This window comes from Macrobrachium rosenbergii, chromosome 7 (assembly GCF_040412425.1).
Source record: "Macrobrachium rosenbergii isolate ZJJX-2024 chromosome 7, ASM4041242v1, whole genome shotgun sequence".
In the NCBI taxonomy this organism is placed as follows: Eukaryota; Metazoa; Arthropoda; class Malacostraca; order Decapoda; family Palaemonidae; genus Macrobrachium; species Macrobrachium rosenbergii.
The window spans coordinates 26,380,022-26,407,153 of NC_089747.1; the positions used below are offsets into that span (position 1 = coordinate 26,380,022).

At 35.6% G+C, this 27,132-nt stretch overlaps 1 protein-coding gene and 1 long non-coding RNA gene across 7 annotated transcripts in view; one reads left to right on the top strand and one right to left on the bottom strand.

Annotated features, from left to right (window-relative positions):
- The first annotated feature begins 1,772 nt into the window (after window positions 1-1,772).
- Window positions 1,773-24,083, top strand: LOC136840246 (uncharacterized). Its single transcript, XR_010853564.1, has 3 exons — window positions 1,773-1,922; window positions 12,123-12,211; window positions 23,129-24,083. It is a non-coding gene; the product is annotated as an uncharacterized lncRNA (long non-coding RNA).
- Syx6 (Syntaxin 6) overlaps window positions 17,460-27,132 on the bottom strand; it is a 183,553-nt gene continuing 173,880 nt past the window's right edge. For all 6 annotated transcript variants that reach the window (XM_067106865.1, XM_067106864.1, XM_067106863.1 and 3 more), the window contains one exon: window positions 17,460-26,080. In XM_067106865.1, the coding sequence (XP_066962966.1) occupies window positions 26,004-26,080 (77 nt within the window). In that variant the 3' untranslated portion in view covers window positions 17,460-26,003. The remainder of the gene's footprint in view (window positions 26,081-27,132) is intronic.

Sequence of the window (27,132 nt, forward strand, 5' to 3'; positions counted from 1 at the left end):
TTTTACCCATCACTTCTGAGCAAATCCCTCTGGCCATCCCTATGAAAATTTAGAAATGGGCTAAACTATTTATGGTAATTATTTGGTAAACCGTGCAATAAGTATATCAACAAGATATATTTTGTTGGAATCTTATGTCTATAGATTAAACAGTTCTAAAATATAATATTTATATAAAAAAAATTGTTTTATTGGAAACCAATCACTTTAACTTAGTGTACTCATGTTTCAAGTGCAAATCTCAGACACATCATTGAAGAAATAATATGTATTGAACAAATTCGTAAAAAAAATTAAACTTGTTTCATCACAGACCCAATATTTTTCCCATGTTGAGGGTAAGTACAGTGATCAGCATAAGGATCTGCCACTTGCCATAACTGAAGATGAACATGCATGTTTATTAGGTAGAAACGAGATGTGAGATGTTCACTCAGTATCAAGTTTTGAGGCTAAATTTAAAAGATTATTAAGAAGGTATGAAACAGTTTTTCGCTCGAATTTATGTTTTTAAAGTTTCTTTAAAGATAAAGAAAGCTTCTGCACCTCTACAAAAACCAGCTCGAACTGTACCCTACAGTATGAAAGAAATATTAGAGAAAGAATTGGTTAGACTTGAACCTATGAGTGTCATAAAACCTATTAGTAACTCAGAATGGGCGAGCCCCACTGTTAATGCTGTGCAATCTGATGGTAAAGGTGTTAAGATTTATGCTGATTTTAAAGAAACTTTGAATCTTGAGTGTGATTTACAATTGCATCTATTGCCTGTAGTGGAAGAAATATTTGCTGCTCTTGCTCAAGGTCAGTATTTTACTGAATTAGATCTGAATCATGCAAATAATCAGCTGAGACTGGATGAGGAATCCCAGAAGTAACATGGTTATGTATACCCATAAGGGATTATTTTGCTGTCACTAAATTACAGTTAAGTACTGTATATCTTAGTTTAACCAGACCACTGAGCTGATTAACAGCTCTCCTAGGATTAGATTTATTTTATGTGGCTAAGAACCAATTGGTTACCTAGCAACGGGACCTACAGCTTATTGTGGAATCCGAACCATATTATAGCAAGAAATGAATTTCTATCACCAGAAATAAATTCCTCTTATTCGTCACTGGCCTGCCGGAGATTCGAACTCGCGACCAGCAGAGTGCTACTTGAGAACGGAACCCACTCATCCAACGAAAAACTACAAAATTTCAGTATGGCCAAAGCTGAGTTGGTATTTTCCAGAGAGCTATAGAAAATGTCTTGAAGAATATGCCTAATGCGACAGTGTACTTAAATATATTGATTACTGGCCTTGGTGTTGAATCTCGCGTGCAAACCCTTGAGGGTTAAAATTAAAAGAGGAGAACTGCTCATAAATGGATAAAGAAGTGACTTATTTAGGACACAAGGTAAATTGTAAAAGTATCCATACGTCTGAGGTAGAAACTGTTGTGAACGTTCCTAGACCAGAGAATAAACAGGAATTGAGCTCTCTCTGAGGCATGATTCAAGTGATTAGCTGTCATTTGTTGTCTCATTATTCACATGAATAGGGGACATGCAATTCAGTTCTAATATGTGTAGTTTCATTAATTTAGTCATTATTATTTTGTTACCTTCATTAAATGGGTTAGTGAAGAAGGTATAGGCGTTATACATTTAAGAAATATAGACAAAGTATACTGTTAACTTTATCGGGTTAAAGCCAATCCTCTCATAATGTTTAGAATGGGGCAATGGTTGTTGTTGTGACGTCATAAGACGTACGGTAGACGGTAGTTGGAAAAACAATAGGCGTTAGTCTTATAGTCAGGAGTTTGCAGTGGTGACATAAGTTTGGGAGTCCTCTCGATTGTGGTTTGACAGTTGGGTTCGTTTTATCAAGGACATGATCTGACTTAGGCGATTAATACAACAAGAGCAGGTAATTAATAAATTAAATAACTGTTGTATATTGGTTAGGTGCTTGTTTAAGTGGTAGCAGCGCGTGGGTAGTCAGAAATGAACGGATCTGCCAATAAGCCTTTGGGGATAGAATGGAAGTGGAGAAGAGAACGTCCTAGATTTAGCGGGATGCAGGGCGAATATAAAGTATGGAGAGGACAAGTCGAAGATTGGCTTGTGGAGTGTGGAGAAGTGAAATATCGGGGGATGGAGATACAGTAATGAGTTTAAAATGAAAAGCTTTAGAAGTGATAGAAGGGATAGATAGAGAAATTAAAGATAAAGAGGGTTAAAAGATATCTTTTAACCCCCTTTCTCTTTAAGTTCTTCGGTCTACCTTTTGTTCGCAGAACAAATGATATTAAGTACAGATATAAAATAAATTATAGCATTCAGTTGGTTGTAGCAAGGTTGTTTTGGATATACAAGAATGTAGCCTAAATTATTTACAAAAAATCAATACTGAAAATATTTGTTGTCTTATAGCATTTCCTCCTCACTGTCATTAACATTATCAGTGACGGCACTTTCTTTTTTGTAAATGTCACTGTTCATCATCCGAACCATTGCAGATGGTACGGTAAAATTATAGCAGGTTTTCTTTTCAACCAGTCGTTTGCTGTGTAATAACCCACTCAGTTTTGGTTGATAATCTATTTCTAGTTTCGTTTTCATTCTATTTACGACTGAAAAAACTCTCCACCGTAGCACTAGAGTGGGGAAGACAATGGTTCAACATGACAGTAGACTTGTTAGGAAACATTAGGTTTCCATCACCAATTTTCACCGCTCCGGCTCTGCCTTACCTGAAACGTTTTAAGACGTCAGGCAATCTCTCTCTCTCTTTCTTTCTCTTCATCGTCTATTTCCATTCGATTTATATGGAAAAGTGCAGTTAATAAAACTTGATATATTTAAATATATTTCCTTACTAGGGCTGAATGCATTTTTTTTCAGATTTCTGTAGATAATTATAGAAAAATGAAATTTTGTCAAATCATTTGAAATTTCTGAGGATTCTGCCGTAATTTCTTAAATTCTGACAATATTTGAAAATTTCAGATCTCCAGATATTTCTGACAATATGGCAACACTGCAAGTTCCATGACGCCACTTTCGTTTACAGCTTAACCCATAAATACATTTTTTGTTGATAGTAGGCTCTGACACAGCTTGATTTTCCCCAATTAGTGCAACTTACTTGACAATGCCAGCTTATTGTTCAGCCTACGTCTGTAAGAACAAGATGTTTGAAAAGCAAATCACCAGTCTGCTTGTCAGCAACAACATCCTGTCTCAACGGATGGGCAAAGTTGAGAAGCGATATTTTCCAGTCAGGTTGTGTCCTGCCCAGCTCATCAAGAGTGTCTCCTGAATTCCATCATCTGGCAATGTCTTTGCTGCAGGCGCTACCACTGTTTCAAATTCGAGACCAGAAAAATGCATACTCAAAGCAATAAAAAGAACAGAAAAGCAAAGATACTTTAACATTCATAATGTGCCCATGTACTTGTGATTGTTTATATTGGACACATAAGGCATTTTTTTTCAATTACACTGTTACGTGGGTTTATTTATGTATGATCATAAATTCAGTCGACATGGGATGTATACATATAAATAAATTTAGTGGCCCAATCAATACTCTATAGATTGAGGTCTGTCCGTTCTATCTCACAACCTCCAGCCGCCTTCTGTTGTAGCCTATATTTCAACAGGCCTATCTATGACTCCCAGTATGTCCTACATATTACATTACGTACAGTACATGTTGTCATGTGTCCACAGTAGATAATGCCATAGTGCATCCATCTTGCAGTAGAGCTTTATTGTTGAAATATTTATATCTACAGCGTTAGTTATTGTATTATTTTCTATATAATTGTAAATGATTGTGATTGTTTAAAAAATAGCAAAAGAATAGCCTATCGTACATAATTATATTAATGTTGGATATGGTGTAAATAATAGCGTACGATGTTCTTCATTATTATTGTGTGTATATATATATATATATATATATATATATATATATATATATATATATATATATATATATATATATGTGTGTGTGTGTGTGTGTGTGTGTGTGTATTATATATATATAATGATTTTAATGAAATATTGCAGTTTTTTAATAATAGTTAAAAAAGCCAAGAATGCTGAATTTATCTCAGAGTAATATTAAATAAATTGCATTTTGACAGTTGTAAGCTGTCAGCTGAGGATGTTGACTGCCATAACATGTCATATGAGCTGCCTGCGTAGCTGTTTAAACAAATGTCATTAATGTTGCAGTGTGTGTGTGTGTGTTGAAAGAGCAACAGTATTTGGGTTGTGAAAGCTCTTTAGGCCAGAAAAATGCATTATGAGTGATGGTGAGGCTGTCAGACTGGCCCTGTCATGCATTCAAATATTCTCTCTTCCACACTTAAGTACAGCAAAGTAATGTATGTCTGTCCTTTCAACCCATCATGACATCGAAAATATGTATATCAACTTAAATTGCTGTCTACATGCTCTAAGCAGAGCCTGTATATATTGGCTTTGCTCTGAGCTAATAGTTAGGCATCAAGGCCGTTTGGAGCGAAGTGCACCTTGTCTTAAATGTAAACCAGGGTCCTGATGTAAACAAACATGGCGTCCTGTTACAATCCAATGGGAACCCTGGAAGTGATGCGGCTAGTATATATAGGCTCTGGTAGTGGTTAAATATGGTGATTCTCTAAGAGAAATAGCTAGAATAAATGTTACTAGGATTCAAAGCCTGTCATCAGAAAAAGAACAGGTGCCTAAAATAGGTAAAACATGTACTGTGAAGGATGAATCTTGTGCATCAAAGGAAGGAAATATAGGTGGGCAAGGAAGAAGAGGTGGTAATGGGCTGGAGAAGGAATGCAGATAAAGAGGAGGATATAGAAAGATATCTGGTGGAGGAAACACTGGAAGATGAAGGGGAAAGAGAATCAGTAAAACAGATATCCAAAAAAAAAAAGAAGGAAATAGAATTAGAGTTATAAACAAAAGTACAGGAGTAAGTGGTAAGAGATTAAAAATTGATATTGCAGCAATAAAAGAAACAACAGAATCTGGAGAAATGAAAGAGGTGAGATGGATAAAAGGAAAGCATCAAATAGCTGACGTGTTGAGTAAAGCAAGGGTAAAAAACTGGAAAATGGAGATTAGAGGGGGATTAGGATAAGGGATTAGAGGGGAGCGGGAATTTTTAATTCTCATTATTCCCGTGAAAAGGGGTCAAGTAATTCATAATTTTAATAATTATTTTGTTACTTTAATTAAATGGGTTAGTGAAGGTGTAGGTATTATACATTTAAGAAATATAGACAATGTATGCTGTTAATTTTATTGGGAAAACCAGTCCTCTCATTGTTGGGAATGGGCGCCAATAATTGTTGTTGTGACGTCATAAGACGTACGGTAGAGTAGCCAGATTGGGCTACAAATCACAAATTGGGCTACTTTTTACAACTTTGAGCGACCAGATTTCACAGTCTGCCACTTGCGACTTTCTGGGCTACTTTTGATTTGAATTGGGGTCTTTTATTCGATTTTGGCTACTTCCATTCATTTTGTATAATAATAATAATAATAATAATAATAATAATAATAATAATAATCACACCAATGATCTACTGCAATAGTGTCAGGAATTGTTGGTGAGAAGGGTCTGGCCAACATTGCATCCGGCTGAATTATTGGGCAGAGTACGATTGTAAACCAGATTGTAGAATTCCAAATGTTGATTGTTTATCCAGATATTGCCCAAGGAAATAGAAGAATTTGACCCTCTACCTGCAGAATTAATGTTACTGAAGCAGTTGAATAATTCTTGTGGAAGGGTAGAGGATAGTAGATGTTGGGCAGACAGGGATCCTGTACTTTCTTTTGTAAGGACAAATATATTGCAGGATTGGACTGGTAACTTAAGGAATATGGAGGAGTTTAAACCTCCTTTTGATTGTAGAAATGCCTCTACTGTAATGAAAAGTTATGGAATGTCTGAATGTCAGGGGACAGAGTTGACGTTATGCTACTGCTCAAGGATAATAATAAGCCAACTGAGGAGTTGCATATGTAGCCTACTCCTGTATTGGTAGGATGAAAGTTTGGCTCAAGCTTATTTATGGTGGCCAAATATTGATAGAGACAGAGTATAAGGTCAGTACTTGTCAGCAATACCAGAACAGTGTTGTTCTTAAGCATTCTTATTCTTGTGAGTTCCCATGCAAATCTTGGTCTCGGTTGTAGGCTATGTGGATTATGGTGGACTTGTGGATGGTTACATGGATCTCATTGTAGTAAGTGCCTACTTGAAACAACTAGAGGTGATACCGGCTAATGGGTAAACATCTGGGATCAATTTATCTGTATTAAGATCACCATTTTGTACAAACAGGTTACCTTGTGTTTTTGTAAGTGATAAAAGGCCTAGTTTTACTAGCGAAGAATTTTGTATTTTTCTAGAAATGGCATTAGACATATTTCAGGTGCTCCCCGTCACTCTTCTTGAAATGAACTTGAACTTGCAGAAGATGCTGTGGAAACCTTTAAGCAGGCCCTAAGAAGTGTGATGGAAGCATAGATATGGCGCCATTGCTATGTGTTGATTCCCAGAAGTGGCAGCGGCAACAGAGCCACTTCTGTGGCACCCAGTGCTGGGCCATCAACTGTGTTACATACAGAAACAGGATCACAAAAGAACACGGGATCACATTTCACAAGTGAGTGACATATTTTCTTTAATGAAAATCTTAATAACTGTTGAAGAACCTCAAACAAGTCAACATGAGTTGGATCTCGGTCAACATGCAGTCAACTACATGCCAGCTTTTTGAGCTAGTAAAATAATGAATGTTGTAATAAGCTTTTTTATTAAAGCCTATTTGACATTAAGTTCGTATAGCCTAATAAATTAGCAGGTAGGGTTACTGTCAGTCCGTATAACTATGGAAGTCTGACAATTTTCCCTACTACTAGCACTGCAATGTATACATAGTATCATGAGGTCTAGCCTTAGGCCTGCTGCTGTTTTAATTGTTAATGAAGTGTTATAATGTTATTTACCATGTTATCAGTAAGTTCTCAAACCTCCTGGTATGCAGAGAACTCGGCTGAATTTTACCAATATTATTTTTACCTTAAAGGATACTTCAAATTCATACTGCATTATAGCTTTAAAAGGAAACTTAAATACCAGCTAGCAAGTCTACCAGAGTTGATCATCAAATAGCCAAGGGTAGCCTTCCGTAGCCTAACCTTAGCTCAGCAAAGGTAGTCTAACTTGACGTAACCTTCAGGAATACTGATTTTCCTATCTGTCCCTCTCCACAGACTATGAAATGCAGCTCAAGTCTTGGCTAGCAATGAAAGTCAAGTTATTCTTACAGGTTAGCCTAACTTAGACTTTACAATGTGTGTAAGTATGTTGAATTTCAGGTCATTATGACTGTGACATGTTACATAGCTTTATACAGTAATAATTGCACTTGAAGCTCTACAAATAACTTCAGTGTCGGCCCAAATACTTTGATCTGGTTCTGTACAGTACGTACAGTGTACTCTCCCCTAAATCACAACTGTGTGAATATGAATTAATTCAGATTGTGATTACATGTGTACTGTAATTAAATAGTTTCTCTTATAAGATCATAGGTTCAAATATGCCTTAAGAATGTCTGTAGGTCAGTGTAGGAAGTCTGTTGTTAATAATATGTGACATGTGAGATTCAGGACTGATTTTTGTCTATTTTGTATTTAAGATTTCCTACCAAGAACAAAGAGTGAGACAGTTACCTTACTTGGGCTAGAAACTGCAGAAGGGATAAAGAGCCAGACGATGGATCGTGCATTGCAGGAAGCATTTTCTACTGAAGTACATTTTCGAACTTCCTGGTATGCATGAGCATAAGTTTCTGCAACAGACTTTGAAGTCCAGAATATGTTAATAGGCAGCAGTGTGGCTACCAATGCAGATTTAGTCTAATAAGTAACCAGAAGGGTAAAGCCGGCATATACATCAAAACTAGTAATGTCAAGATTTATACAGCCCTGTAAAGTACAATATTAATTGTATCCCTGTTAATAGTATCAGGTACAGGAAATTTTAAAATCCTATAAAATGATTGTACAGACTATTGCATATTGGCTGTTAGGTATCAGGCTAATAAACTTAGGCTATTAATAATATTATTATGCCTATGATGAAGCTTATATGGGATGACAGCGTTGGAGATGACAATTATTTTAGCATACTGTTGTCAAATTTTACTGCCTGTCAGTTTGACCCATGAATAAAGAACGATAATAATTAGTTCTGCCTCTAGAGAGTAAAACTGTAAATTTATGGTGGAAAGAAAGGCACACAACATTGGCAAATTGATCAAACTTATACACTTTTATACACTTCAAGTGTATAAAAACTACAGCGGACAGAATAAATATTATTTCACACATAGTGCACATTGCCCTTGGGTAAGTGCTGCAAAGATCATTTACCTATCTTTAAAGACTGCTGAGAAAATTGGCTGTCAATGCAGCATGATCATAATGTTGTAACACTGCCTTATCTTCAAAACTTTATGGCTTAATTGCAGAAAAAATAGACAGTACCAGCAATATTAAATATTATTTCTGCATACAGTACATATTGTATTTAGTAAGTGTTGCATAAATCATTTAACGGTCTTGAAGGACAGCCGAGAAAACATGTTTTAAAGGGTATGGGGTTTCACATTAGATTGCATGAGTTGCTTCATTGTTTACATAAGAATCAACACATAGCAATGGCACCAGGCAGTGCACGTCACAAACCAGTTGGCTATCATAGGCTGTTCAATCTCTCCCCCTATATCTATGGATGGAAGTATGCAGGAGATGTTAAATAGATTTCTGTTTGCTTACTGCATAACACCTCATGGTACTACTGGATTACCACCCTGTGAGTTGCTGATGAGAAGGTGAATTATAAGTAGATTTGATATATAGGCCTAATAATCAGGTAGTGGCAAAGCAAGGTATTACAACGGAAGAGCTTTAAGAACCACAGATGTTAAGAAGATCATACTTATTTCAAGAATTTTTCTGAGGCAGGCCCTCCAAATGTACCTGGTGTTGTAGAACAAACACTGGACCTGTTCCATGTCTGATAAGGACTAAGGAAGGAAATCTTGTCACTAGGCATCATGATCAAATGTTGAAATCCTCTTTGGCTGGGCCCTATGATCATTTGAAAAACACTAAGCTTGTTGATGAATCTCATTTTAGTACTACAGTATGAATCTCGCCACGGAAAGGAAAGTTGATGGATTGCATAGTGAGGTTAGCTGTGAAGATACCTGATATAAGGCATTCATCTTGTGTAAGGAAGCTTCTTAATCAGTGAATATTATTTCTGGCTTTGTAAAAGGAAGTACTGTATTAGTTAAAACTGCTGATGTTCCCCCTTGAGTACTAACCTTGTATGAGTCTTGGGGATGGAGGAGAGTGGTGTATTCTGCCAACTGTATTACAGTGAGTGATATTCATATATACATGTACCACTACAGTTGTGTTGCTCACCAACACTACATAGTGGCCTATCACTTATTCTTGAAATGCTTGCAGGGTTAGCAAAACTGCATGCATCTCTCAACATTGATGCATAAGAGGTGTGTCTTGTGCTGAAACACCTGAAATGACCAAGCATTTCAGGGGAATACCCCAGCCCTCCGTCAATGCATCTGTGAATAGGTGCATTTCAGGAGGATGGGAGTTCGAAGGAACTCCAGCTAAGAAGTCCCTGTTGTCCAGCCATTATGCTAGCTCCATTCTGATCTCCCAACTAAAGAGCACCAAACAAGAGGTAGGATTGCAACCTGCTGACCAATGGTGCCTCAACTGCCACTGAAGCAAGCGCAGGTGGATCTACCCTTAAGGTGGCCAGGGACAACATGCCAAAGTTGAGCTGGTTGTTCTTTCCAGGATAAGAACATTACTATTACTTCTGACCTTGCTCATGTGAGTCTGATGGGAACTCCTTGCTGCTGCCACATCTATGCACATTCCTAGGTGTTCTGTCTGCTGCTTGGGTATGGGATCCATCTTCTCCCAGTTTATCACGATCCCCGTTTTGTGTCAAAATGTGAGGGGTGGGTCTTTGTCCTGGGAGCAACTATATCCCAGAGGCTACCAGGACTAACCAGTCACCCAGCAAGCATATGTATACCTTGTGAGTGGGCACAAGCTAAAACGAAAATGACAACCCAGGTGAACACTTTTGGAGCTCTCACCAGACAGAAACAAAATCTTTGAACTAGCAGATAGTCCCATTGCAGGCAAAGCAGGAGTACTTCCAATAATTATGATGGACAGAGGCTTGAAAGCATGCATCCTTCAGAACTATAAAGTTGCCCTCTCTGACTGAATCTAGCAAAGACTGCTGTTTCCATTTTGAAGTGAATTTGCAACACAAACTCATTCAAAGGAGAGAGGTCGATGACAAGTCTCCATCCCCCAGTTCCCTTCTCCATCCTAGGTGACTGAAAAGCCCTGGGGACCAGTCTTGTATGACTTCTATAACACTATTCTCCATCATTGCCTACTCCTCCACTGACAGGGCTAGAGATTTTTAAGAATCTGGAGGGTAAGATTAGAACAGCATCAGTGTCTGAATAGGGGGAGGGAAGCATGCTTTTGAAGGGAATATGGTAGCCATCTCAGAGACCTAAGACTACCCAGGACTCCACCCTCTGTCTCTGCCACATTGCCCAATGGCCAGATAGGCATCCGCCTAATCAAGACAGCTAAAGAATGAGATTGCCTTACACAGTGACCCCATCCTTTCTTTTTCCTCTTCCCTCCTTTCTTTGCAGCTGCCAAGTTATTAAGGAGTGCTGCAGAAAGGGGCTCCTAGGAATATCTGGAGAAAGCCAAATCTCCCACAGGTACTCTACAGAGGATGATGGCTGCTTGCCAGGAATGCCAAGATCATTAATAGGTGTAGTGGAGGACAACTTAGGAGTTCAGGTTGGTGCCTCAGAGGCACTTGCCTGAGTGCTCAAGTCATTATCCAAGGAGACCGAGGGGTGGGCACCCCTCATACTACAAGTAGCCTACCCTACACCCCAAGGACCGAAAGGGAGAATTACTCGTAGAAGGGAATGGGATGGGCACAGCAGGAACAGAGTCAAGTAGTTGTTGGATTTGGTGGTAACCCCTGGGCAAAGCATATTCTTTCTTGAAGAGGCCAGCGAATGGGATGGGCATAGCAGGAACAGTCAAGTAGTTGTTGGATTTGGTGGTAACTCCTGGGCAAAATATATTCCTTCTTGAAGAGGCCAGCGAATGCTTCCTCTCCTTCTTCCCTTTCCTGTCATGCTCCTCCCATTAAGAGGACAACCAACCAGCACTCTTTGCAAAGCAAAACCTGGGTACATGATTTTCCCCTGCAGTAAGAACAAAGTCATTAGGGTCAATGAAGTTCCCAGAAGGCTGCCCATGCCCTCTTGTAATGTCTCCAGTCTTTTTCTCCATTCCAAAAAAACTGCAAGAAAAACAAGCCCAAAAACCAACAAGCACACAGTAATGAGAAATACTCATCCAAATATTCAATGACGAGCAAGAAGATTGAGTAAAGCAAATGTCTGCTCCTGAAGATGTGTGAAGTGCTTAGAAACAATAGGTGAGTTAGGGGTTATTTCCCCACTCATCCCCTGTAACCAATAGCTAACTGCCTTGTTGCCAAGTTCAACAACTGTCTCATGTTGAAGGATACTACTATATAAAAAGTGACAATTTGTATTTTTGTATAGATATTCTGATTATTTACAATGATATAGTAATTATCATTTTGATCACTGCTATTGTTGTAGTTGTTGCTGCTAATCATATAATAATTATAGATTAAAAATTATAGTAACAATGACAACACTTATGTTTTATATACTGTATATGAATATATTAATTTAAAGCAATAATGCATCATTGCATTACCGAAAAACAATATAGATAACATTATTAGTGGTAACAATGGTTATTTTCCTCTTTGTAGTCATTATAATTATAATTATTATATTTTGAGTTAATAGAGCTAATGCTAGTACTGTTACTGTACTAGTAATAGTGTCGTAAACTTGATTCACACACCAAACACCCTGGATCAACAAGTCCTGCTCTTTCACAGATAGCTACTACTGTTAGGGGACTCAACCTTCCTTCATCCATAGTTGGTGTAATGAATTGGGCACTGATCCAGTTAACACAACAATTCCGGTGAGTGAATTTTTTTTTTTTTTTTTTTTTTTTCAGCAGGAAGGACTTTGTCCTTCTCTCAAATCAAAAATTATAGAACAGCCCTCTCTGTCATTTGAGCTGAGTGAACTAGATGTGGGCTACAGTGAAGTTAAGAGCCTCACCTGGGACTTCGAGAAGGAAATTCTTCAAAGGTGTCTAGCCCTTCAAGAGTCTCACCAAGCATCCGCCTGAATACTTCGCCAAACGTCATTTCTGATCTTCCACTGAAGACAGCCTTTCCACTAGTACTGACTGAACGACATTAATATGTACTGTCCCATGTCTGGCAGCATGCGAGTGTGTGTATGAGTGTTTTTGCCCCAACTACCAGCAGTGCTAGCATCCCTGTGAGATGTCCATTCACTCACCATGTGCACAGTATACATGAATATCTGTTTGTGCTCTAGCAGCTTTTCTTCAAAACATACTAAATATTTACAAAAAGAATTATCTTTATCTATGCTACACTTGTCAAGAAGGAAAGAAAGACCGTTAACCTCTACACGGAGGTAAAGGTGATTAAGCTGTATGAAGCAGGAAGTAGAGTGAACTTGATCGCACATGATCACAAGATCGCACTGTAGTGCCATTGATTTCTGAAAAACAAAGGAAGGATTTGTGAAGTTGTTATGAGTTCATCACCCATGCAATTGGCAGTAATAACGAAGCAGTGGACCAGGCCCACCCTCAAAATAGAAAAAGTGTATATTGTAGTTTTTTATGGAAAGTTAGATCCAAAAATGGACACCCGTAAGCCTTTGTGCAGAACTGGTGAAGGCTAAAAGTATATTTGAGACTTTAGGAGAGTGCACTAGAGAAGAAAGTAAAGAATTCGTAGCTGGCTCAAGAGCCAAGACTAGATAAAATTTCATAAATTTAAGTGACTGGAAGAGCAGCAAGTGCAAATGAGGCTGTAGCTCAAAAGTTTGTCAAAAGTCTGGATGAAATAGTTATGGAAGAATGGTCTCAAGCAGAGCAAATTCTTAATGTGAATGAGACATGATTGTTCTGCAAATGGATGGCAGCTCATATATATATCCACAATGATGCTCAAAGTATACCTGGATTTAAAGCATTTAAGAATAGGCTGACTTTCCTGCTGGGTGAGAAGAACGTGTGGGTTAAGCTGAAACCTTTCGTAATTTGTCATTCCAAAAACCTGTATGTATTCAAGAATGTGATCAAGCATGCTTGCATGATTACTTCCATCTTACGAAAAGCATGGATGAAGCAGCCACTATTTGAAGACTGGTTCATGAATGGTTTTGCTCTCTAAGTTTGTGAATATTGCCTGGAGAGAGGAATTCCATCCATGATCTCATTGATCTTAGATAATGCACCTGGACATCCACTTCTAAACCAATCTCCTTCATAACATGAAAGTTTTTTTTTTTCTCCCCCAACAAACGTGACCCAACTCGTCCAGCCATTGGATCAAGATTTGATGTTGTATGCAAGGTGAACTATTTCCCAACCACCTTTAACCGGGACAAAAACACTACAGTTGCTGACCCAGAACTAAGGAGACAAAATCGTTCACATGAAAACTACATCATATTTGTTGAGTCTCACTGTGCAGTGAATAGAATTTACCATATATAGCTGAGAGAAATTACAATAATTCCTCGAAGAAGAAACTTGAAGGAATTACTCAGCCTCATCTATGGTGGACCAAATTGGCATCATCCATCTTTGAGTCAGGCCCATCATCCATTCCACTACTACAGATGATGGTAGATTGGTTACTGGTCCTACGGAAAAGGCTGAACAGCTTCATCAAGCTTTTGAAGCTTAGCAATCAGCTGAGGATGTCCCTGTCCCTGATACTTGTCATCCTGAACCTATTCTTAACAAAATTTGCCTTCCATATAAGCAACTTACCAAGTAATTACATAGCTAATGTTGCTAATTGACGTGCGGCAACTTTTTTTTAAAATTCGCGATAGTGTTTCTTTGTTTTGTGTAGGTGACAGGCCCCGCCCTTTATCAGGGAACACACAAACAAAAAAAGTACCTGTAGCACTTTTGAACTTGTTACTTTTCATCAATTTTATTACATGATCAGGAAGATCATTTTAAGTGAAAGGAACATGTGCTTTCTTTTTGTGGTAGGAGGCTTATATTAGATGCTACATTAATCCACGTTATGGCTGGTTGTGCCCATACAACCATGTTCAAACTTTGGTTGCTGCCATGGTCTCTGTATCATTGTTTAAGGGTACAGTTGAGTGTGCTTTCCTTTTCTTGCTATTTTCATTATTTTTACACCAGTATAAATGAAAGCAAGGGCATCATTTCAGATTTTTGATGGGGGTGGGGGGGGCAAAGGTGGTTTGGCAAGCGAAGCGAGCCTAATCACCTGGGTTTTTTTTTATTTTGAGCTATTTTATGTGCTTTTTGAAGCACATAAAATAGATAGATAGATAGAAAGATATAACAATGTGATGACACATTTGAATTTCGGTAGGAATAATGGAAAAACAGCTGCTGTTACTTCGTGGAGCTTGGTGGGGTGAGAGGGGCATCTTGAGTCTGGGGGGAGGGAGGGAGCAGTCCCCCCCCAGCCCCCCTAAATGATGCCCCTGAATGAAAGTAGTAAGAGACTGCAGGGGTGACAACAACTGTTTATGGGGCAATGAAGGAAATAAGTTACGAGGAATACAATCTCTTATTGGTTAAGTAAGATCATCCTCAGGGCTTACAGTAGCATGTCAGATGGAGACGCACAGCAGGTAATAGTGGGAGTCCATATGACCCTTCACCCTCTATTTTGTAATTCCAATTTGCTGCTGCTTTTCTTGTAACAGCACTCTCTTAAAATATTATTACAGTATTGTTATGTTTTATACATGTGGATTATAGCCTTCTATTAATGTTTCAGAGTTCATTGGCTAGGAATGTTTCTGCTCTCACTTTAATTCCTCATAAAATGAGTTCCTTCTAACCAACCCTTAAGCAGGCCATACAGGTAAAGGACTGACGCGCTGATTTTGCTGAGATTGGCATGAACCAGCCAGTCTTTATCGTGTATAGGGGGTAAAAATGACAAACCCGACGAGACTAGCCAGTCCTCTCATCTTTTCAGCATGTTCAACCAGACAGGTCAGTCTAGCCAAGACTGGCATTATCCCCCACCAGTCTGTGGTGTGTGTGGGGATGGACTAGCAGGACGACTGGGTTGACCCACTTATTTTGACATGTCTCATGCAGCCTTGTCACTTGAAAACACGTAAACATTCAGTGGTCTGTGATGTGTATGCGTACTTCCTTCAGTTCCATAGAGATAATAGTGCCATAGAGAAAGGATGTCTCAGGCCACCAAGTATTTACCTCACGATTTTGTGTGTGAGTTTATAGAAAAATACAGAAGTCTGCCATGTTTGTGGAAAATACGAAGTGCAAAATATTCCAGTAAAGTAAAAGGACTGGCAGCTTATGAGCAATTAGTTGAATTGTGTAAGAAAATGGATCAAGATGCAAACAGATTATGTGAACGCAAAATTTGCTACATTTAGAGGTTCATTTCGAATAGAGTTGAAAAAAGTTTGACTCGAAGACATCTGGGGCAGGAGAAGTATACACCCCAAAATTAAGGTATTTTTCTTGCTAATTTCAGGCTCCTCTTCCTCTTGTAATAATAGCACTGTTATTATCGCACTTATTTTTCTTTTACTTGGCGCCATTATGTAACCATCTATAGATTGCGTATACACTGTGAGGGAAGAGGAAATTAACTATCCACATGTTGGAGCAACATACATATGATATATGACTAAACTGATACATGACTAAAAATTACGTAACCATGTTTACAGTCCTCTTGACATGTACTGGCAAAGCAGTAGCATGTGTGGGTATTTTTCACCTGACAGGAGCGCCCATCCAGTCCAGCGGGACAAACCTGCTGCCAGTCCTTTACATGTATGGTCTGCTTTACAGCCTCATTTCTAAGCTGCATGTGTGCATTATTGATAACCATGCTGCTGTTGCAAATTAGACTAGACTGAGCCAAATGACATTTGAGATCCCAAATATAGTATAGGTAAATATATAATCAATGGAACAAATACAGTAGTTTTATATTACAAAATCTCAGTACAGTACATACTTGACCGTATATTTTGAATTCAGTATGGGAGCAATCAAGTCACTGGAATAAAGTAAATATGGTGGAACTACTACTGCTTTTCATCATGTGAAAGGTGTACATTTTCATATCATTAACCCTTTTGCTGCGAGCCTGTGATTGCATGTTCATCATTAGAGTCCTGCTAATCGTGTGACTGACTAATTTTCTCCCTTTTATATTTGTACAATTAGATTCTTTGTAATTTTCATTGTTCTAATATTATGCTGTATTATTTTGTTTTAAAGTTTTATTATAGTAGGGTGATAAAATGTGCAAATATGTAGGTAAGTATTCAAATACTGAACTATGTAGCTTTTATTGGCGATTCATTTCACCGTGATACCTCTCAAAGCATGGAGTAAAGTAATGCTTTTTTTTGTTATTCAGTTTGAAAATCTTAATTACAAATCTTGAACGCTTGCTCTTGGCCAAAAATTTCATTGGGAAAAACCTCACAAAAAAAAATAAAAAATAGACTGCATTTTGTAGAAAATATAAATCTTCAGTGGTCTTCTGCTTGCAAAATTTTATCATGTTTTCTTTGTTTATTTGCACCACCTCTGATGCTTGACAAATCAGCTTCCCCTTTTGTCATTTCCTCTGATACATGGTCATCTCTGATAAAACCTTAAGTAAAAAAAATGATCTAAGGTAGGTTGTTTGTCTCTAACTATGATACAGTAAATATCGCTATATTCATTACTGTCATCATCAGAAGTATCTGATAGCTAAGGTCTACTACTATCATTGTCATTTCCAAATAAAAGCCTCTGTACTACTTCGAGAGGAACCCCCCTCCCTCTTTAACATTTTGATGGGTACTGAAGGTCTAGCTCTTGTCCTGAGATTATCCTGTAAGTTGGATATTAAATGTTGCCATTTGTCACTAGAATATAGACAAAAGCTCCTTGAAATGATGAGGGAAATGTGTTCTCTATTACAACCTGCTTAACTAGAACCAAAAGAAAGACAACCAAGATCAGTCCCACATCATGGATGACACCTTTTGATGATTGAGGTGGTCAGTCCTGCACATCGAAAGGGTTAATATACATTACAAACAGATTTCATTTGAATTTCTGGACATTGAAACAAGAATAACAATTTGATTCTTTAATTTACTGAGTACTGTACAATATGATCAGAGATCAATAAAACTTGACACTTTTTAACTCGGCACTTTACTCCAACTGCACTTCAGTGAAATGCTTCTAATACAACAGCACTCTTTTTATACAAACTTTGATAGAGTATAGTTACTTCATTTCATTTCACTCAAATGAAAATATTGTGAATTGAGACAGTTAACATGCAGTTTTTATAAACTGAAACAAAAGTACATTTTTGGAATAAACCAAAACAATGGCATCTAAGGCATAAAGCACATATTTTTTTGTGTTTTCTTAGGGACTTGCAACACCAGTGGCATAAAAGTGTTGTGACTGGAAAGCCTTGCAGAGGCATATATATTCATGATGAATGGCAGATACATAGGCTATGTACATGACTATTTCAGTGTTATTGCTTGCTTGTCAAACTGTTCCCTTTGAGCCTAATCACTTAATAAACTGGCTTTGAAATACAATTAACAGCTTTAATCTACTTACTCTTTCATAATGCTACCAGAATGAAGAATACCTTTTTATTTATAGCAAATATAACAATCCCATTTAAGATCTCTGAATACATGCAACTGGTTTACTTTCTGTTAAAGAATTTTGTTATGAACTTGAATTCACACAGATGGTTCTTCTGCTGTGAGGCAATGTTATACTGGGTACACAAACTAAAGATTATAAAAAACTAATTACAAATTAAAAGCATGGTAAGGCATACTACTATCAAATGTCTTTTTAAATAAAATGTCAGTATATAAAGTATGTTTTGAATCGTAAACATTTAGAAAATTACAGGTTTAATTACATTGAAATGTTCCCTCATATTGTAATGCCTAGCTGGGACTTAGGTGTATTCCATTGTCAAAAAGCCTACCATATTCATTAATCATGATTGGCCACAATTAAGTTAATTTTGATGGCATAAATACAGTAAACAAATGTATATTTGCTCCACCTGACCCAGAGAGAAAAATGTTTCATCTGATACAAACTACAATTTTTCTTTTAATTATATCTACACCTCTAAAAGGTACAGAAGATCTAAGAGAAAAATGAGCAACCCCATAGAGAGAACTGACAGAGGGAATGGCATCTTAATTCCTAAACTAATATTAAGTTAACATCTACTGACCAAGAAAAACAGCCTTTGGATGACAGTAATAATTGCTTGTGGCTCTAAGGTGATTTCAAAATAGAAAAAAATTACAAAACATCTGTTGTACGCATATGCGGAAGATGAATGCACTGGTAACATATAATACACAATGTTTCATATGGTTCATGTACCAGAAGAAATTAGTCACTGTAAAATATAACATTCAAATCTGTTAAAAGGATGGTTTGGTGGCTGTAGTTTAGACAAAGTCCCTATGAAAATGCCTACAAACCTCCTTAAATGACGATACATTGTTGGCCACTAACCCACAATGGAGATCAGGTTCTGATAATAATGTATGTATTACACAATTGTTTCTCTTAGAACTTATCTAAGCTCTTAAATTGCAGCATACATCATAATTACAAGACCATAATTTAACCAGAAAAGAACAGTTTAAGAATTCAAGAAAGGTTATGTTTCAAATCTCTTGTTGTAGTAGAACTTGAAACTAAAATATAGTATCACTAAATCCCTAAAATGTAACTTTTTTTAATACTTTTAAATGAATGGCCAGCTTTTATATATATAAAATAAAAAGACACTACAGGTGTATAAATCCTGAAAATCACTCTGGGACTCATAAGCATGCTTTGTGGCACACAGTCATAGTATTAATTAAATTTCAACACAGTATGTATTATACTGCACCTGCCAAGTACAAAAAGTTCAATACTGATATTTTTCTGTATATATATGTATATAATATATATATATATATATATATATATATATATATATATATATATATATATATATATATATATATATATATATATTTATTTAATATATATATATATTATATATATATAGTAAGTAAGAAAAGTTACATTTCACTAAAAGGAGAATAAAATGATAAGTATTACACACATTTATACAGTACACAATGCTGATACTATCTCCTTAGTATTGAAGAATTATCTGAATAGTAAGTTAACATGAAGCAAAAAAGAAACAAATGTATTCCCTCCTAAGAGATATATAAAGAGTCTTCCCTCACGTGCAAATTTTAACATTTATTTAGAGTTCCAATGATAAAACTCTTTGGTAATCAAAATTATATTTATCAGATATTTTATACAGAACACTAAATTAAGACTTAATTCACACAGAGCAAAAACTCTCACTTATCCCCACTCGGGAAAGTGTAGCGTACTTCCTTTACAATACTGTACTGCATAGCTGTTACAATAAAATATCTATGGAAAAAAAAGCCTGAAGCTATTGTTCCTGATCGCAAAAACTCCTTTCCATCACAAGACTTGAGACAAAAAATAATGTTCAGATGACCATAATACACCTAAGATGATATAAGGAAATCAGCATCTGAATGATGTTGCATAAGAAAGAGTGCAGAATCATTGAAAAAAAAACTGCTTTAATTACACAACAGATTAAAAGATTGCATAAATCTACTTTTAGTGATAAAAAATACCTCTGGGTCATTACAGTTTAATGGACATTTCAAACCCCATTTAGATAAATTTGTGATGGAGAACAAAATCATGCAGTAGCACTGCTCCCAGTGGAAATGAATAAAACATATTTCCATCCATATAAATTAGAGACATGTTATTTTTGCTGCTGTATCTCACAGCATTGAGCTTTTAATTATGATAATTCAATCGGAACACTAGTGTACAGCAAAGTGTTTTGGTTGGTAACCATGTAAACTGCCATTCTAAAAAAAAAGACATGGATTTCAGAATTGCATATGAAGGAATGTTTAAAGATTTATTAATAAAATTGACCCTAAACACTACTGTACATATTTGGGATAATAAATCATTCATTCCAAGAAGGGTTCAAAGTTATCAGTTGAGTACAGTACCTGTACTACTCTTAAACTTATATTCTGGAAAGATATAAGGTGCTTGGATTTTACTATAAGCAATTATCATAGTTATGAGAACTCTTACAGATTAAAACTTTCTGCTTTTACTTCAATTGACAAAAATTGCTTAACTTCATTTCAGGTTAACTTGCTAAAGATTATTCAGTAGAAAAACTACTTTTGAAATGACTAAAGGAAGTCGGGTTTTTAAAGTTCTTCAATGCTATCCAATTTTTTTAAATGACTAAAGGAAGTATGGTTTTTAAAGTTCTTCAATGCTATCCAATATTTTAAATATAATATAACATCTATGAAGACTGAGGCCCAACACTACATACAGTATTTGTAACTCATTTCTTAGTGGCAAGCAAATAATATGCTGAACCTTATAATACAGTAGTTCCATTTTTTAACAAAAAAGCTGAATTTTTTTTAACTAGGTAAAAGTTACAAGAAAGCTCCTGAGCCCATTTCAGATAAAGCATTTACTTTACAAAACTACAAAATTCTGTATTTAAACCATAAACCAACCTGACCTTTATTCCCTGTGTTGTATTAATCTGAACAGAATACAAATGGAACACTCTGATCATGAAATGGACTTATTTCCCTTGATTTCCCATTACACAAACAGCCCTATAAATACAAATTTACCTTAACATAGATGTTGAGGGATCGGATTAACTGCCGAATAAGTTTTTATTCGGACAATGTACATGTAGATATAAAAATACTATGAGTGCAGAAGGAATTCGCCATTTATATTTAGTAGATGTAACAAAAATCATCTTGATCTTAACAAATCAAAGAAACTTGCAGTTTGCACTGAAAAATTATAAGTCTAATACAAAAAGTCACAATATTTGCAATACCATTCTAGTTTTCTATGGATGCACCAGTGACAAAATTCACTGGGAATAAAGCAGCTATATAAATGCCTAACTTAAGTTAGTGGCTCAAAAAAGAAAAAAAAAAGGGGGGGGAAACGAACACCATCTGTCCTCAAGAACATTCATTAAGTAGCATATATAGGATTTATTTTACTGCAATATCTACACATCCTATAAATATATAGTACAAAATACTTCACGACAGCTCACTTAGTGTGGTGACTAACCTTAATTTCGGTGTTTTTATTATGTACTATACTGTATACCAAAGATGTAGGCATTTTGATTTGAGGTCTGTTTTTGTAATTTTCAATGGACCACAAAATAAATTTATATATATATATATATATATATATATATATATATATATATATATATATATATATATATATATATATATATATATATATATATATATATATATATATATATATACACACTCACACAGTATATTATATTATTAATGGAGCTGCAGAACCCAAGTGAACTATCATAAAATACTTGTCCTAAGTCTGAAAGAAAATTTCAACATAATGTATGTTAAATAGGATATGTACGCTATCAATAAACAAAAATGAAGATGATATACGTACAGGCAGTCCCCAACTTACGTTGGCGTTCTGTTCCTGGGGCGCAACGGAAGTCTGAAAACAACGAAGTCAAAACACCGTGTTAAAAAATTTATAAAAAAAAAAAAGTGATGAACATGCAAACACGCAAGTGAGGCCTTTGGAATTGCTACACTGTGTGAGTGATCCAGAGTAGGTCACTGTCTGGTCAACTACACGCTCAGAAACTAGTTCCAGTCTTTCGTTGTTTATGGCGCCATAAGACTGAAACGACGTAATTTCAGAACATTTGCCGTAACCCGGAACCAATTTTTTTTTTACAAATATATTTGAAAAGCACCGTAAGATCAGGATGACATAAGTCAAGTCCGACGTAACCCAGGGACTGCCTGTACAAGATTTATAAAAATTGCTTAGAGGATTGATTAAATTTCAGGTGATGAATATGTTCATCTCACATATTTTACCAATGAATTTGCAAAGGAAGACAGGGTCATACATCTACCAGTGATTTCCTGAAGACATCATTTGGAATATATAAATCAGTGCCAGAACCTATGTACGAGTATGTGCATGAACTGTGGCCTACAGACTTCCATGTGCCTTTGGTAAAATAAGTCTATAGTAGCCTTCCAGTTCTCACACAGATTGTGCACCCACCTGCACTTTTCAGGATCTCTACATCATCACGCACATACAAAATCCCATTCAGTCCAGAAATTCCATACTACAATATTCTACACGAGATCCAAGATAAACTGGGTTTAAACTATAATACAGTACCTATCATACCAGCTATAACAAACTATACCTGCATAACATAAAGTACATGAACCTGGTACAGTATTGTGGTACCATTCCACACTTTCACATAAGCTATTTTTTGTATACAGTAAAACCCTTATCTTTTGCACCAACTATGGATTGCTTAAAATAATTGAACTAAAAGAGAACTTTAATCTACTTAAAAGAAAAATACCTGTACTGTAATAAATTTGTGTCAAATAGCTTCACCAGTAGTCAAGGTTAACTTGTTTAAAACTGTAATAACAGCACTAACTTTAATTCTGTCACAGTAACAAAAATTATATTATCTAATTGTGAAAATAATTCTTAAAAATAGGGACAACATTAAAAATTATGTTACCAAATGTTTACTGTTAATTCACCATTTAATGCCTCTAATTTCTCTCATTTCAGTTTTGTCAAAAGAGCTAGGTCCCATCTTGCCTGAAAACAGCACTTGACTGTCCAGGACTTGAATAATTCTGCACATTGAAAATATACAAATGGCCTTTCTGAATGAATATTTAAAATGCCAAGTTGATCAATGAAATTATCAATACATACTTCTAATCAGTTAAAAGTACTATCCTGGACACAGATGATGTCTTCTCATGGGTTTATGTTAATGGTAAAAACTAAGCAACAACATCTAATACAGATAGCACAAAACTTTATAGAAATGAGTAATTATAGCTTAAAAAATCTGAGCAGTGAAAGGGTAGATGGATTCCTGTAATGTGCTCAATCTCTTGACAATCAAAATAACTCTGAAGATGCAAAAGAGTGGGAGAAATACCTTTAACAAATATCTTCTACTTAAGGGCCTTGGTTTCTATAAAAAATACCATTCTGAATAATAAAACACTGGATATCTAACCCAAGAGCCTAACATCTTCACATTGCTTACCTTCTGTCATATTTGACTTATTTTTGGATGACGATTTCAAGTCTATTAGAAGAACCAAATATAGCCTGCTTTTCTGAAGTTTATGGAAATAACTACAGTATATTGAACCAGCAGCTACAACAACAAATGGTACCTTTCTTGTGAGCTGTAAATTGCTTGGAATGTTAGCCACAAACAGTTACTACATGATTTCACCATCTTGATAAAAGCATAAACAGTAAAAGATTCAGTAAGTGGTTTGTACAGCAAAATTGAGTGCTGCAAATTTTATTAAATCTATTTCAAAACAAAATCCACAAGTAATGCTACATTATTCTAAATTCACTGTTTCAGATTAATGATCTAATTTTAATTTTTTGGTCCTCTTACAATCCTTTTAAAACTACTGTATCGTTGTAAGTTTAATTTCCAATATTTGTATTCCATCCCTTTCAATACCTTATTAAATATCCATTAATGTAATTTGGAAGATTTTACTTTTACTTCCTTAACTGAAATATAAAATTTAATATTTTATCAGTTCAGTAAACTAAGTTGTCCAGTGACTGAAATAAAAATGATTACTAAAAAACAGGAAGTACTTTTTGTTAGAAATTTAAACTAATACAAAAATAGTAAACAGTGATATAAATATAAAACTAGTCAATATTATTCTCTTCTGATATGTATCATAAAAATGGGCAATCAGCAGCTGAAGAGCTGAAATAAAAGATGGTATCTGGTTCTATGCAAAAAATATTTCATACAGGAAAATACTACCAAACAATATAGCAGTATTCTATTGTGTTAAACTAGTTCTGGTCTTAAATGTCTGAGTTACAGTATTACTGTTAAAAATTCTTTAACCATGTATGCAAATAATCTTAACTGAAAAAAAGTACTTCCTTCTACTGCTACATATAAAAATTAATACCATATGCACTGCTACCACCAGTCATTTACATTAACCACAATACATAGTGTAGCCCACCATCACAATAAATAAAAGGAAAACATTAAGCTGAAATATTTGCCTAACTACTATAATGCTGCCTAATTCATGTTCTGTATACTTAAGTACAGTAATAAGAAATACCATTGTGAAAATATATATCGACTGTCTTTAAATTTTCTTAACTAAATATAGCACAGTGTCAGGTCACTATTGGCCAACACAAACAAGAGGCAGGTGGATGTATGCTAATAAAATCCACTGCTGCCAAGGTTTATTTATGAACCGGAGCTAACCTAGCTAAAACCACACAGTATTGTAAGGTGTCATGACAATACAACTCAGATATATTACAACAAAACTTAGTCCCCAAGCTTTAGACAAAGGCCTTTTCATTGCTACCATGCTTTGCTAGGTTTCCTAGCCACATCAGTTTAATATCCTTTCCTTTCATAACTGATACGTTTAATTAGGAGGACAACATGCTTTTCTTTTTACATTACAATCTTCCTAACAACTTCTGGCACCAGCATAACAGCTAATTTCAAAAAATGGAAACAAAATGAATGGTCAGTCAAATAGAAACTTACCTATACTTCTAGATGCAATTAGTAAAAAACTGAATGAAATTATCATTAAAATACAGTTGAAATGCAGCACCATCACAGTAATTCACAATTTATTAACAATTAACCATGCCATTATAGTGACATCAAAGAAAAAATTTAAAAGCATTAAGTGATTAAAAGAGATGATCCACTAAAACACTTGAAATTTCATTGTCTACAATAAAAGTACAGTACTTACTATTCTGTAAAGCATTTAATGATTCTCCATTTCAGAATCAAATTTAAAATTCAAATATGAATATCATTTAACTTTACAGTATGAAGGGATAAAACTAATTGTGTAAAACTATAATTTTTTTACACATTTTAGTATCCACATACTGCAAGTTTAAAAGCATAAGACAAATGATAAAAGCAGTCTAAATGATTTTCTGTTAAGAAGCAGAAGCCCTTGAGAATGCATGATGTTGAGGTAGCAGTTATTACCTTCCTGGATATTAAATACGATACAGTTAAATGATGTACAGCCTGGGATGAAAATGTGTAATACAATACTGAGAAAAAATAATGCCATTAGAGGCACCAAAATTACAAGCACAATCCTCTCAACAATTTCCTTAAAAAAAATAAAAGTAGCAATAAAAGCACCTTGGACCTATGCCTTGAATGAAAACCCTACAAATCTAACAACAATGTAAACTAAAGCAGCAATACATATACTGTACAATATATACATATACCATGTTACTTTAATAAATGTATGTGTATATATGTATGTATATTTCACTTATTAAAGTGCAAATAATGAGGGGTTGAGCTGCAGTTCACCATACGGTCTCTTTATCACTTGCATTTACCTTTTCCTATCTTTAAACCTTCATTTTAAATTACAAAGAATAAAATCACAATGACAATTAAAATTCCTGACAGAGCACCAATTGCTGCCCACTGGCGACGGTCTGTTAGGGAAAAATAATATAGAAGAAAATATTAAATTGTAAAGAATCATTATCATAAATTCAGTTCAATAAAAATAAGTGTTTCAATACAATAACAGACGACTTGTTTAACAGGAAATAAAATATTTCTTTGCTGTACTATGACTTTTAAAAACATATGAAAACAGGATTACTAAGACTTTTAAAAACATATGAAAGCAGGATAAGTTTTGGATACAGTATATTTTAATAATAAAACACTTCGGTTATATTATTAATAACATTAATATATTGCCCGTTGTTGGTATAAAAAACTGTTATGAACTGGGAGGGCAGGTGAAATGCTTAAACAATTTACTTTAATAAGAATACCTTGATCATAAAACAGGTTTTGGCGTAAGAAAAACCTATTTTTGTATTTTTGGTAGCCACTGTTTGTCCTCACAGGAATTACACTCTCATGGTTCCCCCAGGACTCCATAAGAGACCAACCAATTACAAAGAATTCTCTTAGAGTCAGTCTCAGTCAGAATATTGCTTGTTGGCACAGTGATAGAATATAAAGGACTCAGGACAGGAGGGCTCTATCTCCTGTCCTACAATGATTACCACCTAGGCTCTATGTCTTACTCACACCGATGTGAAACCGTAAGTTGGCACCATCTTCATTACACTCTGGTCTCCCAAGAGTTCACTAATCCCCAGGATGTGCTCCAGAAATCGCGTTTGACTACGCATTTTCTCAACCACTTTACACAAGTCGAGCTACGTACTTAGTTTTAAGACCCAGTGAAAAGTTTTAGTTTCTTAAATTTTAATGGGCAGGCTTATATTGGTTTCAATTGGGAGCCAGTAAGCTTCTTGCAAGGCAAGAGGTTAGGAGTAGATAGATGGCTAAGCTATGCTATAATTGCCATGCTGTTTTTTCTTGTTTAACAGTGAGAATTAGCATTAAGGCAATAATATTATACAATTTTGTTATTGAAACTTACTATACAATGCCCTTTTAACATTGATAATTTGAAGTAACCGAAAGGGTAAATCGGGGTAGTCTAACTACTTGTTTACTAAAC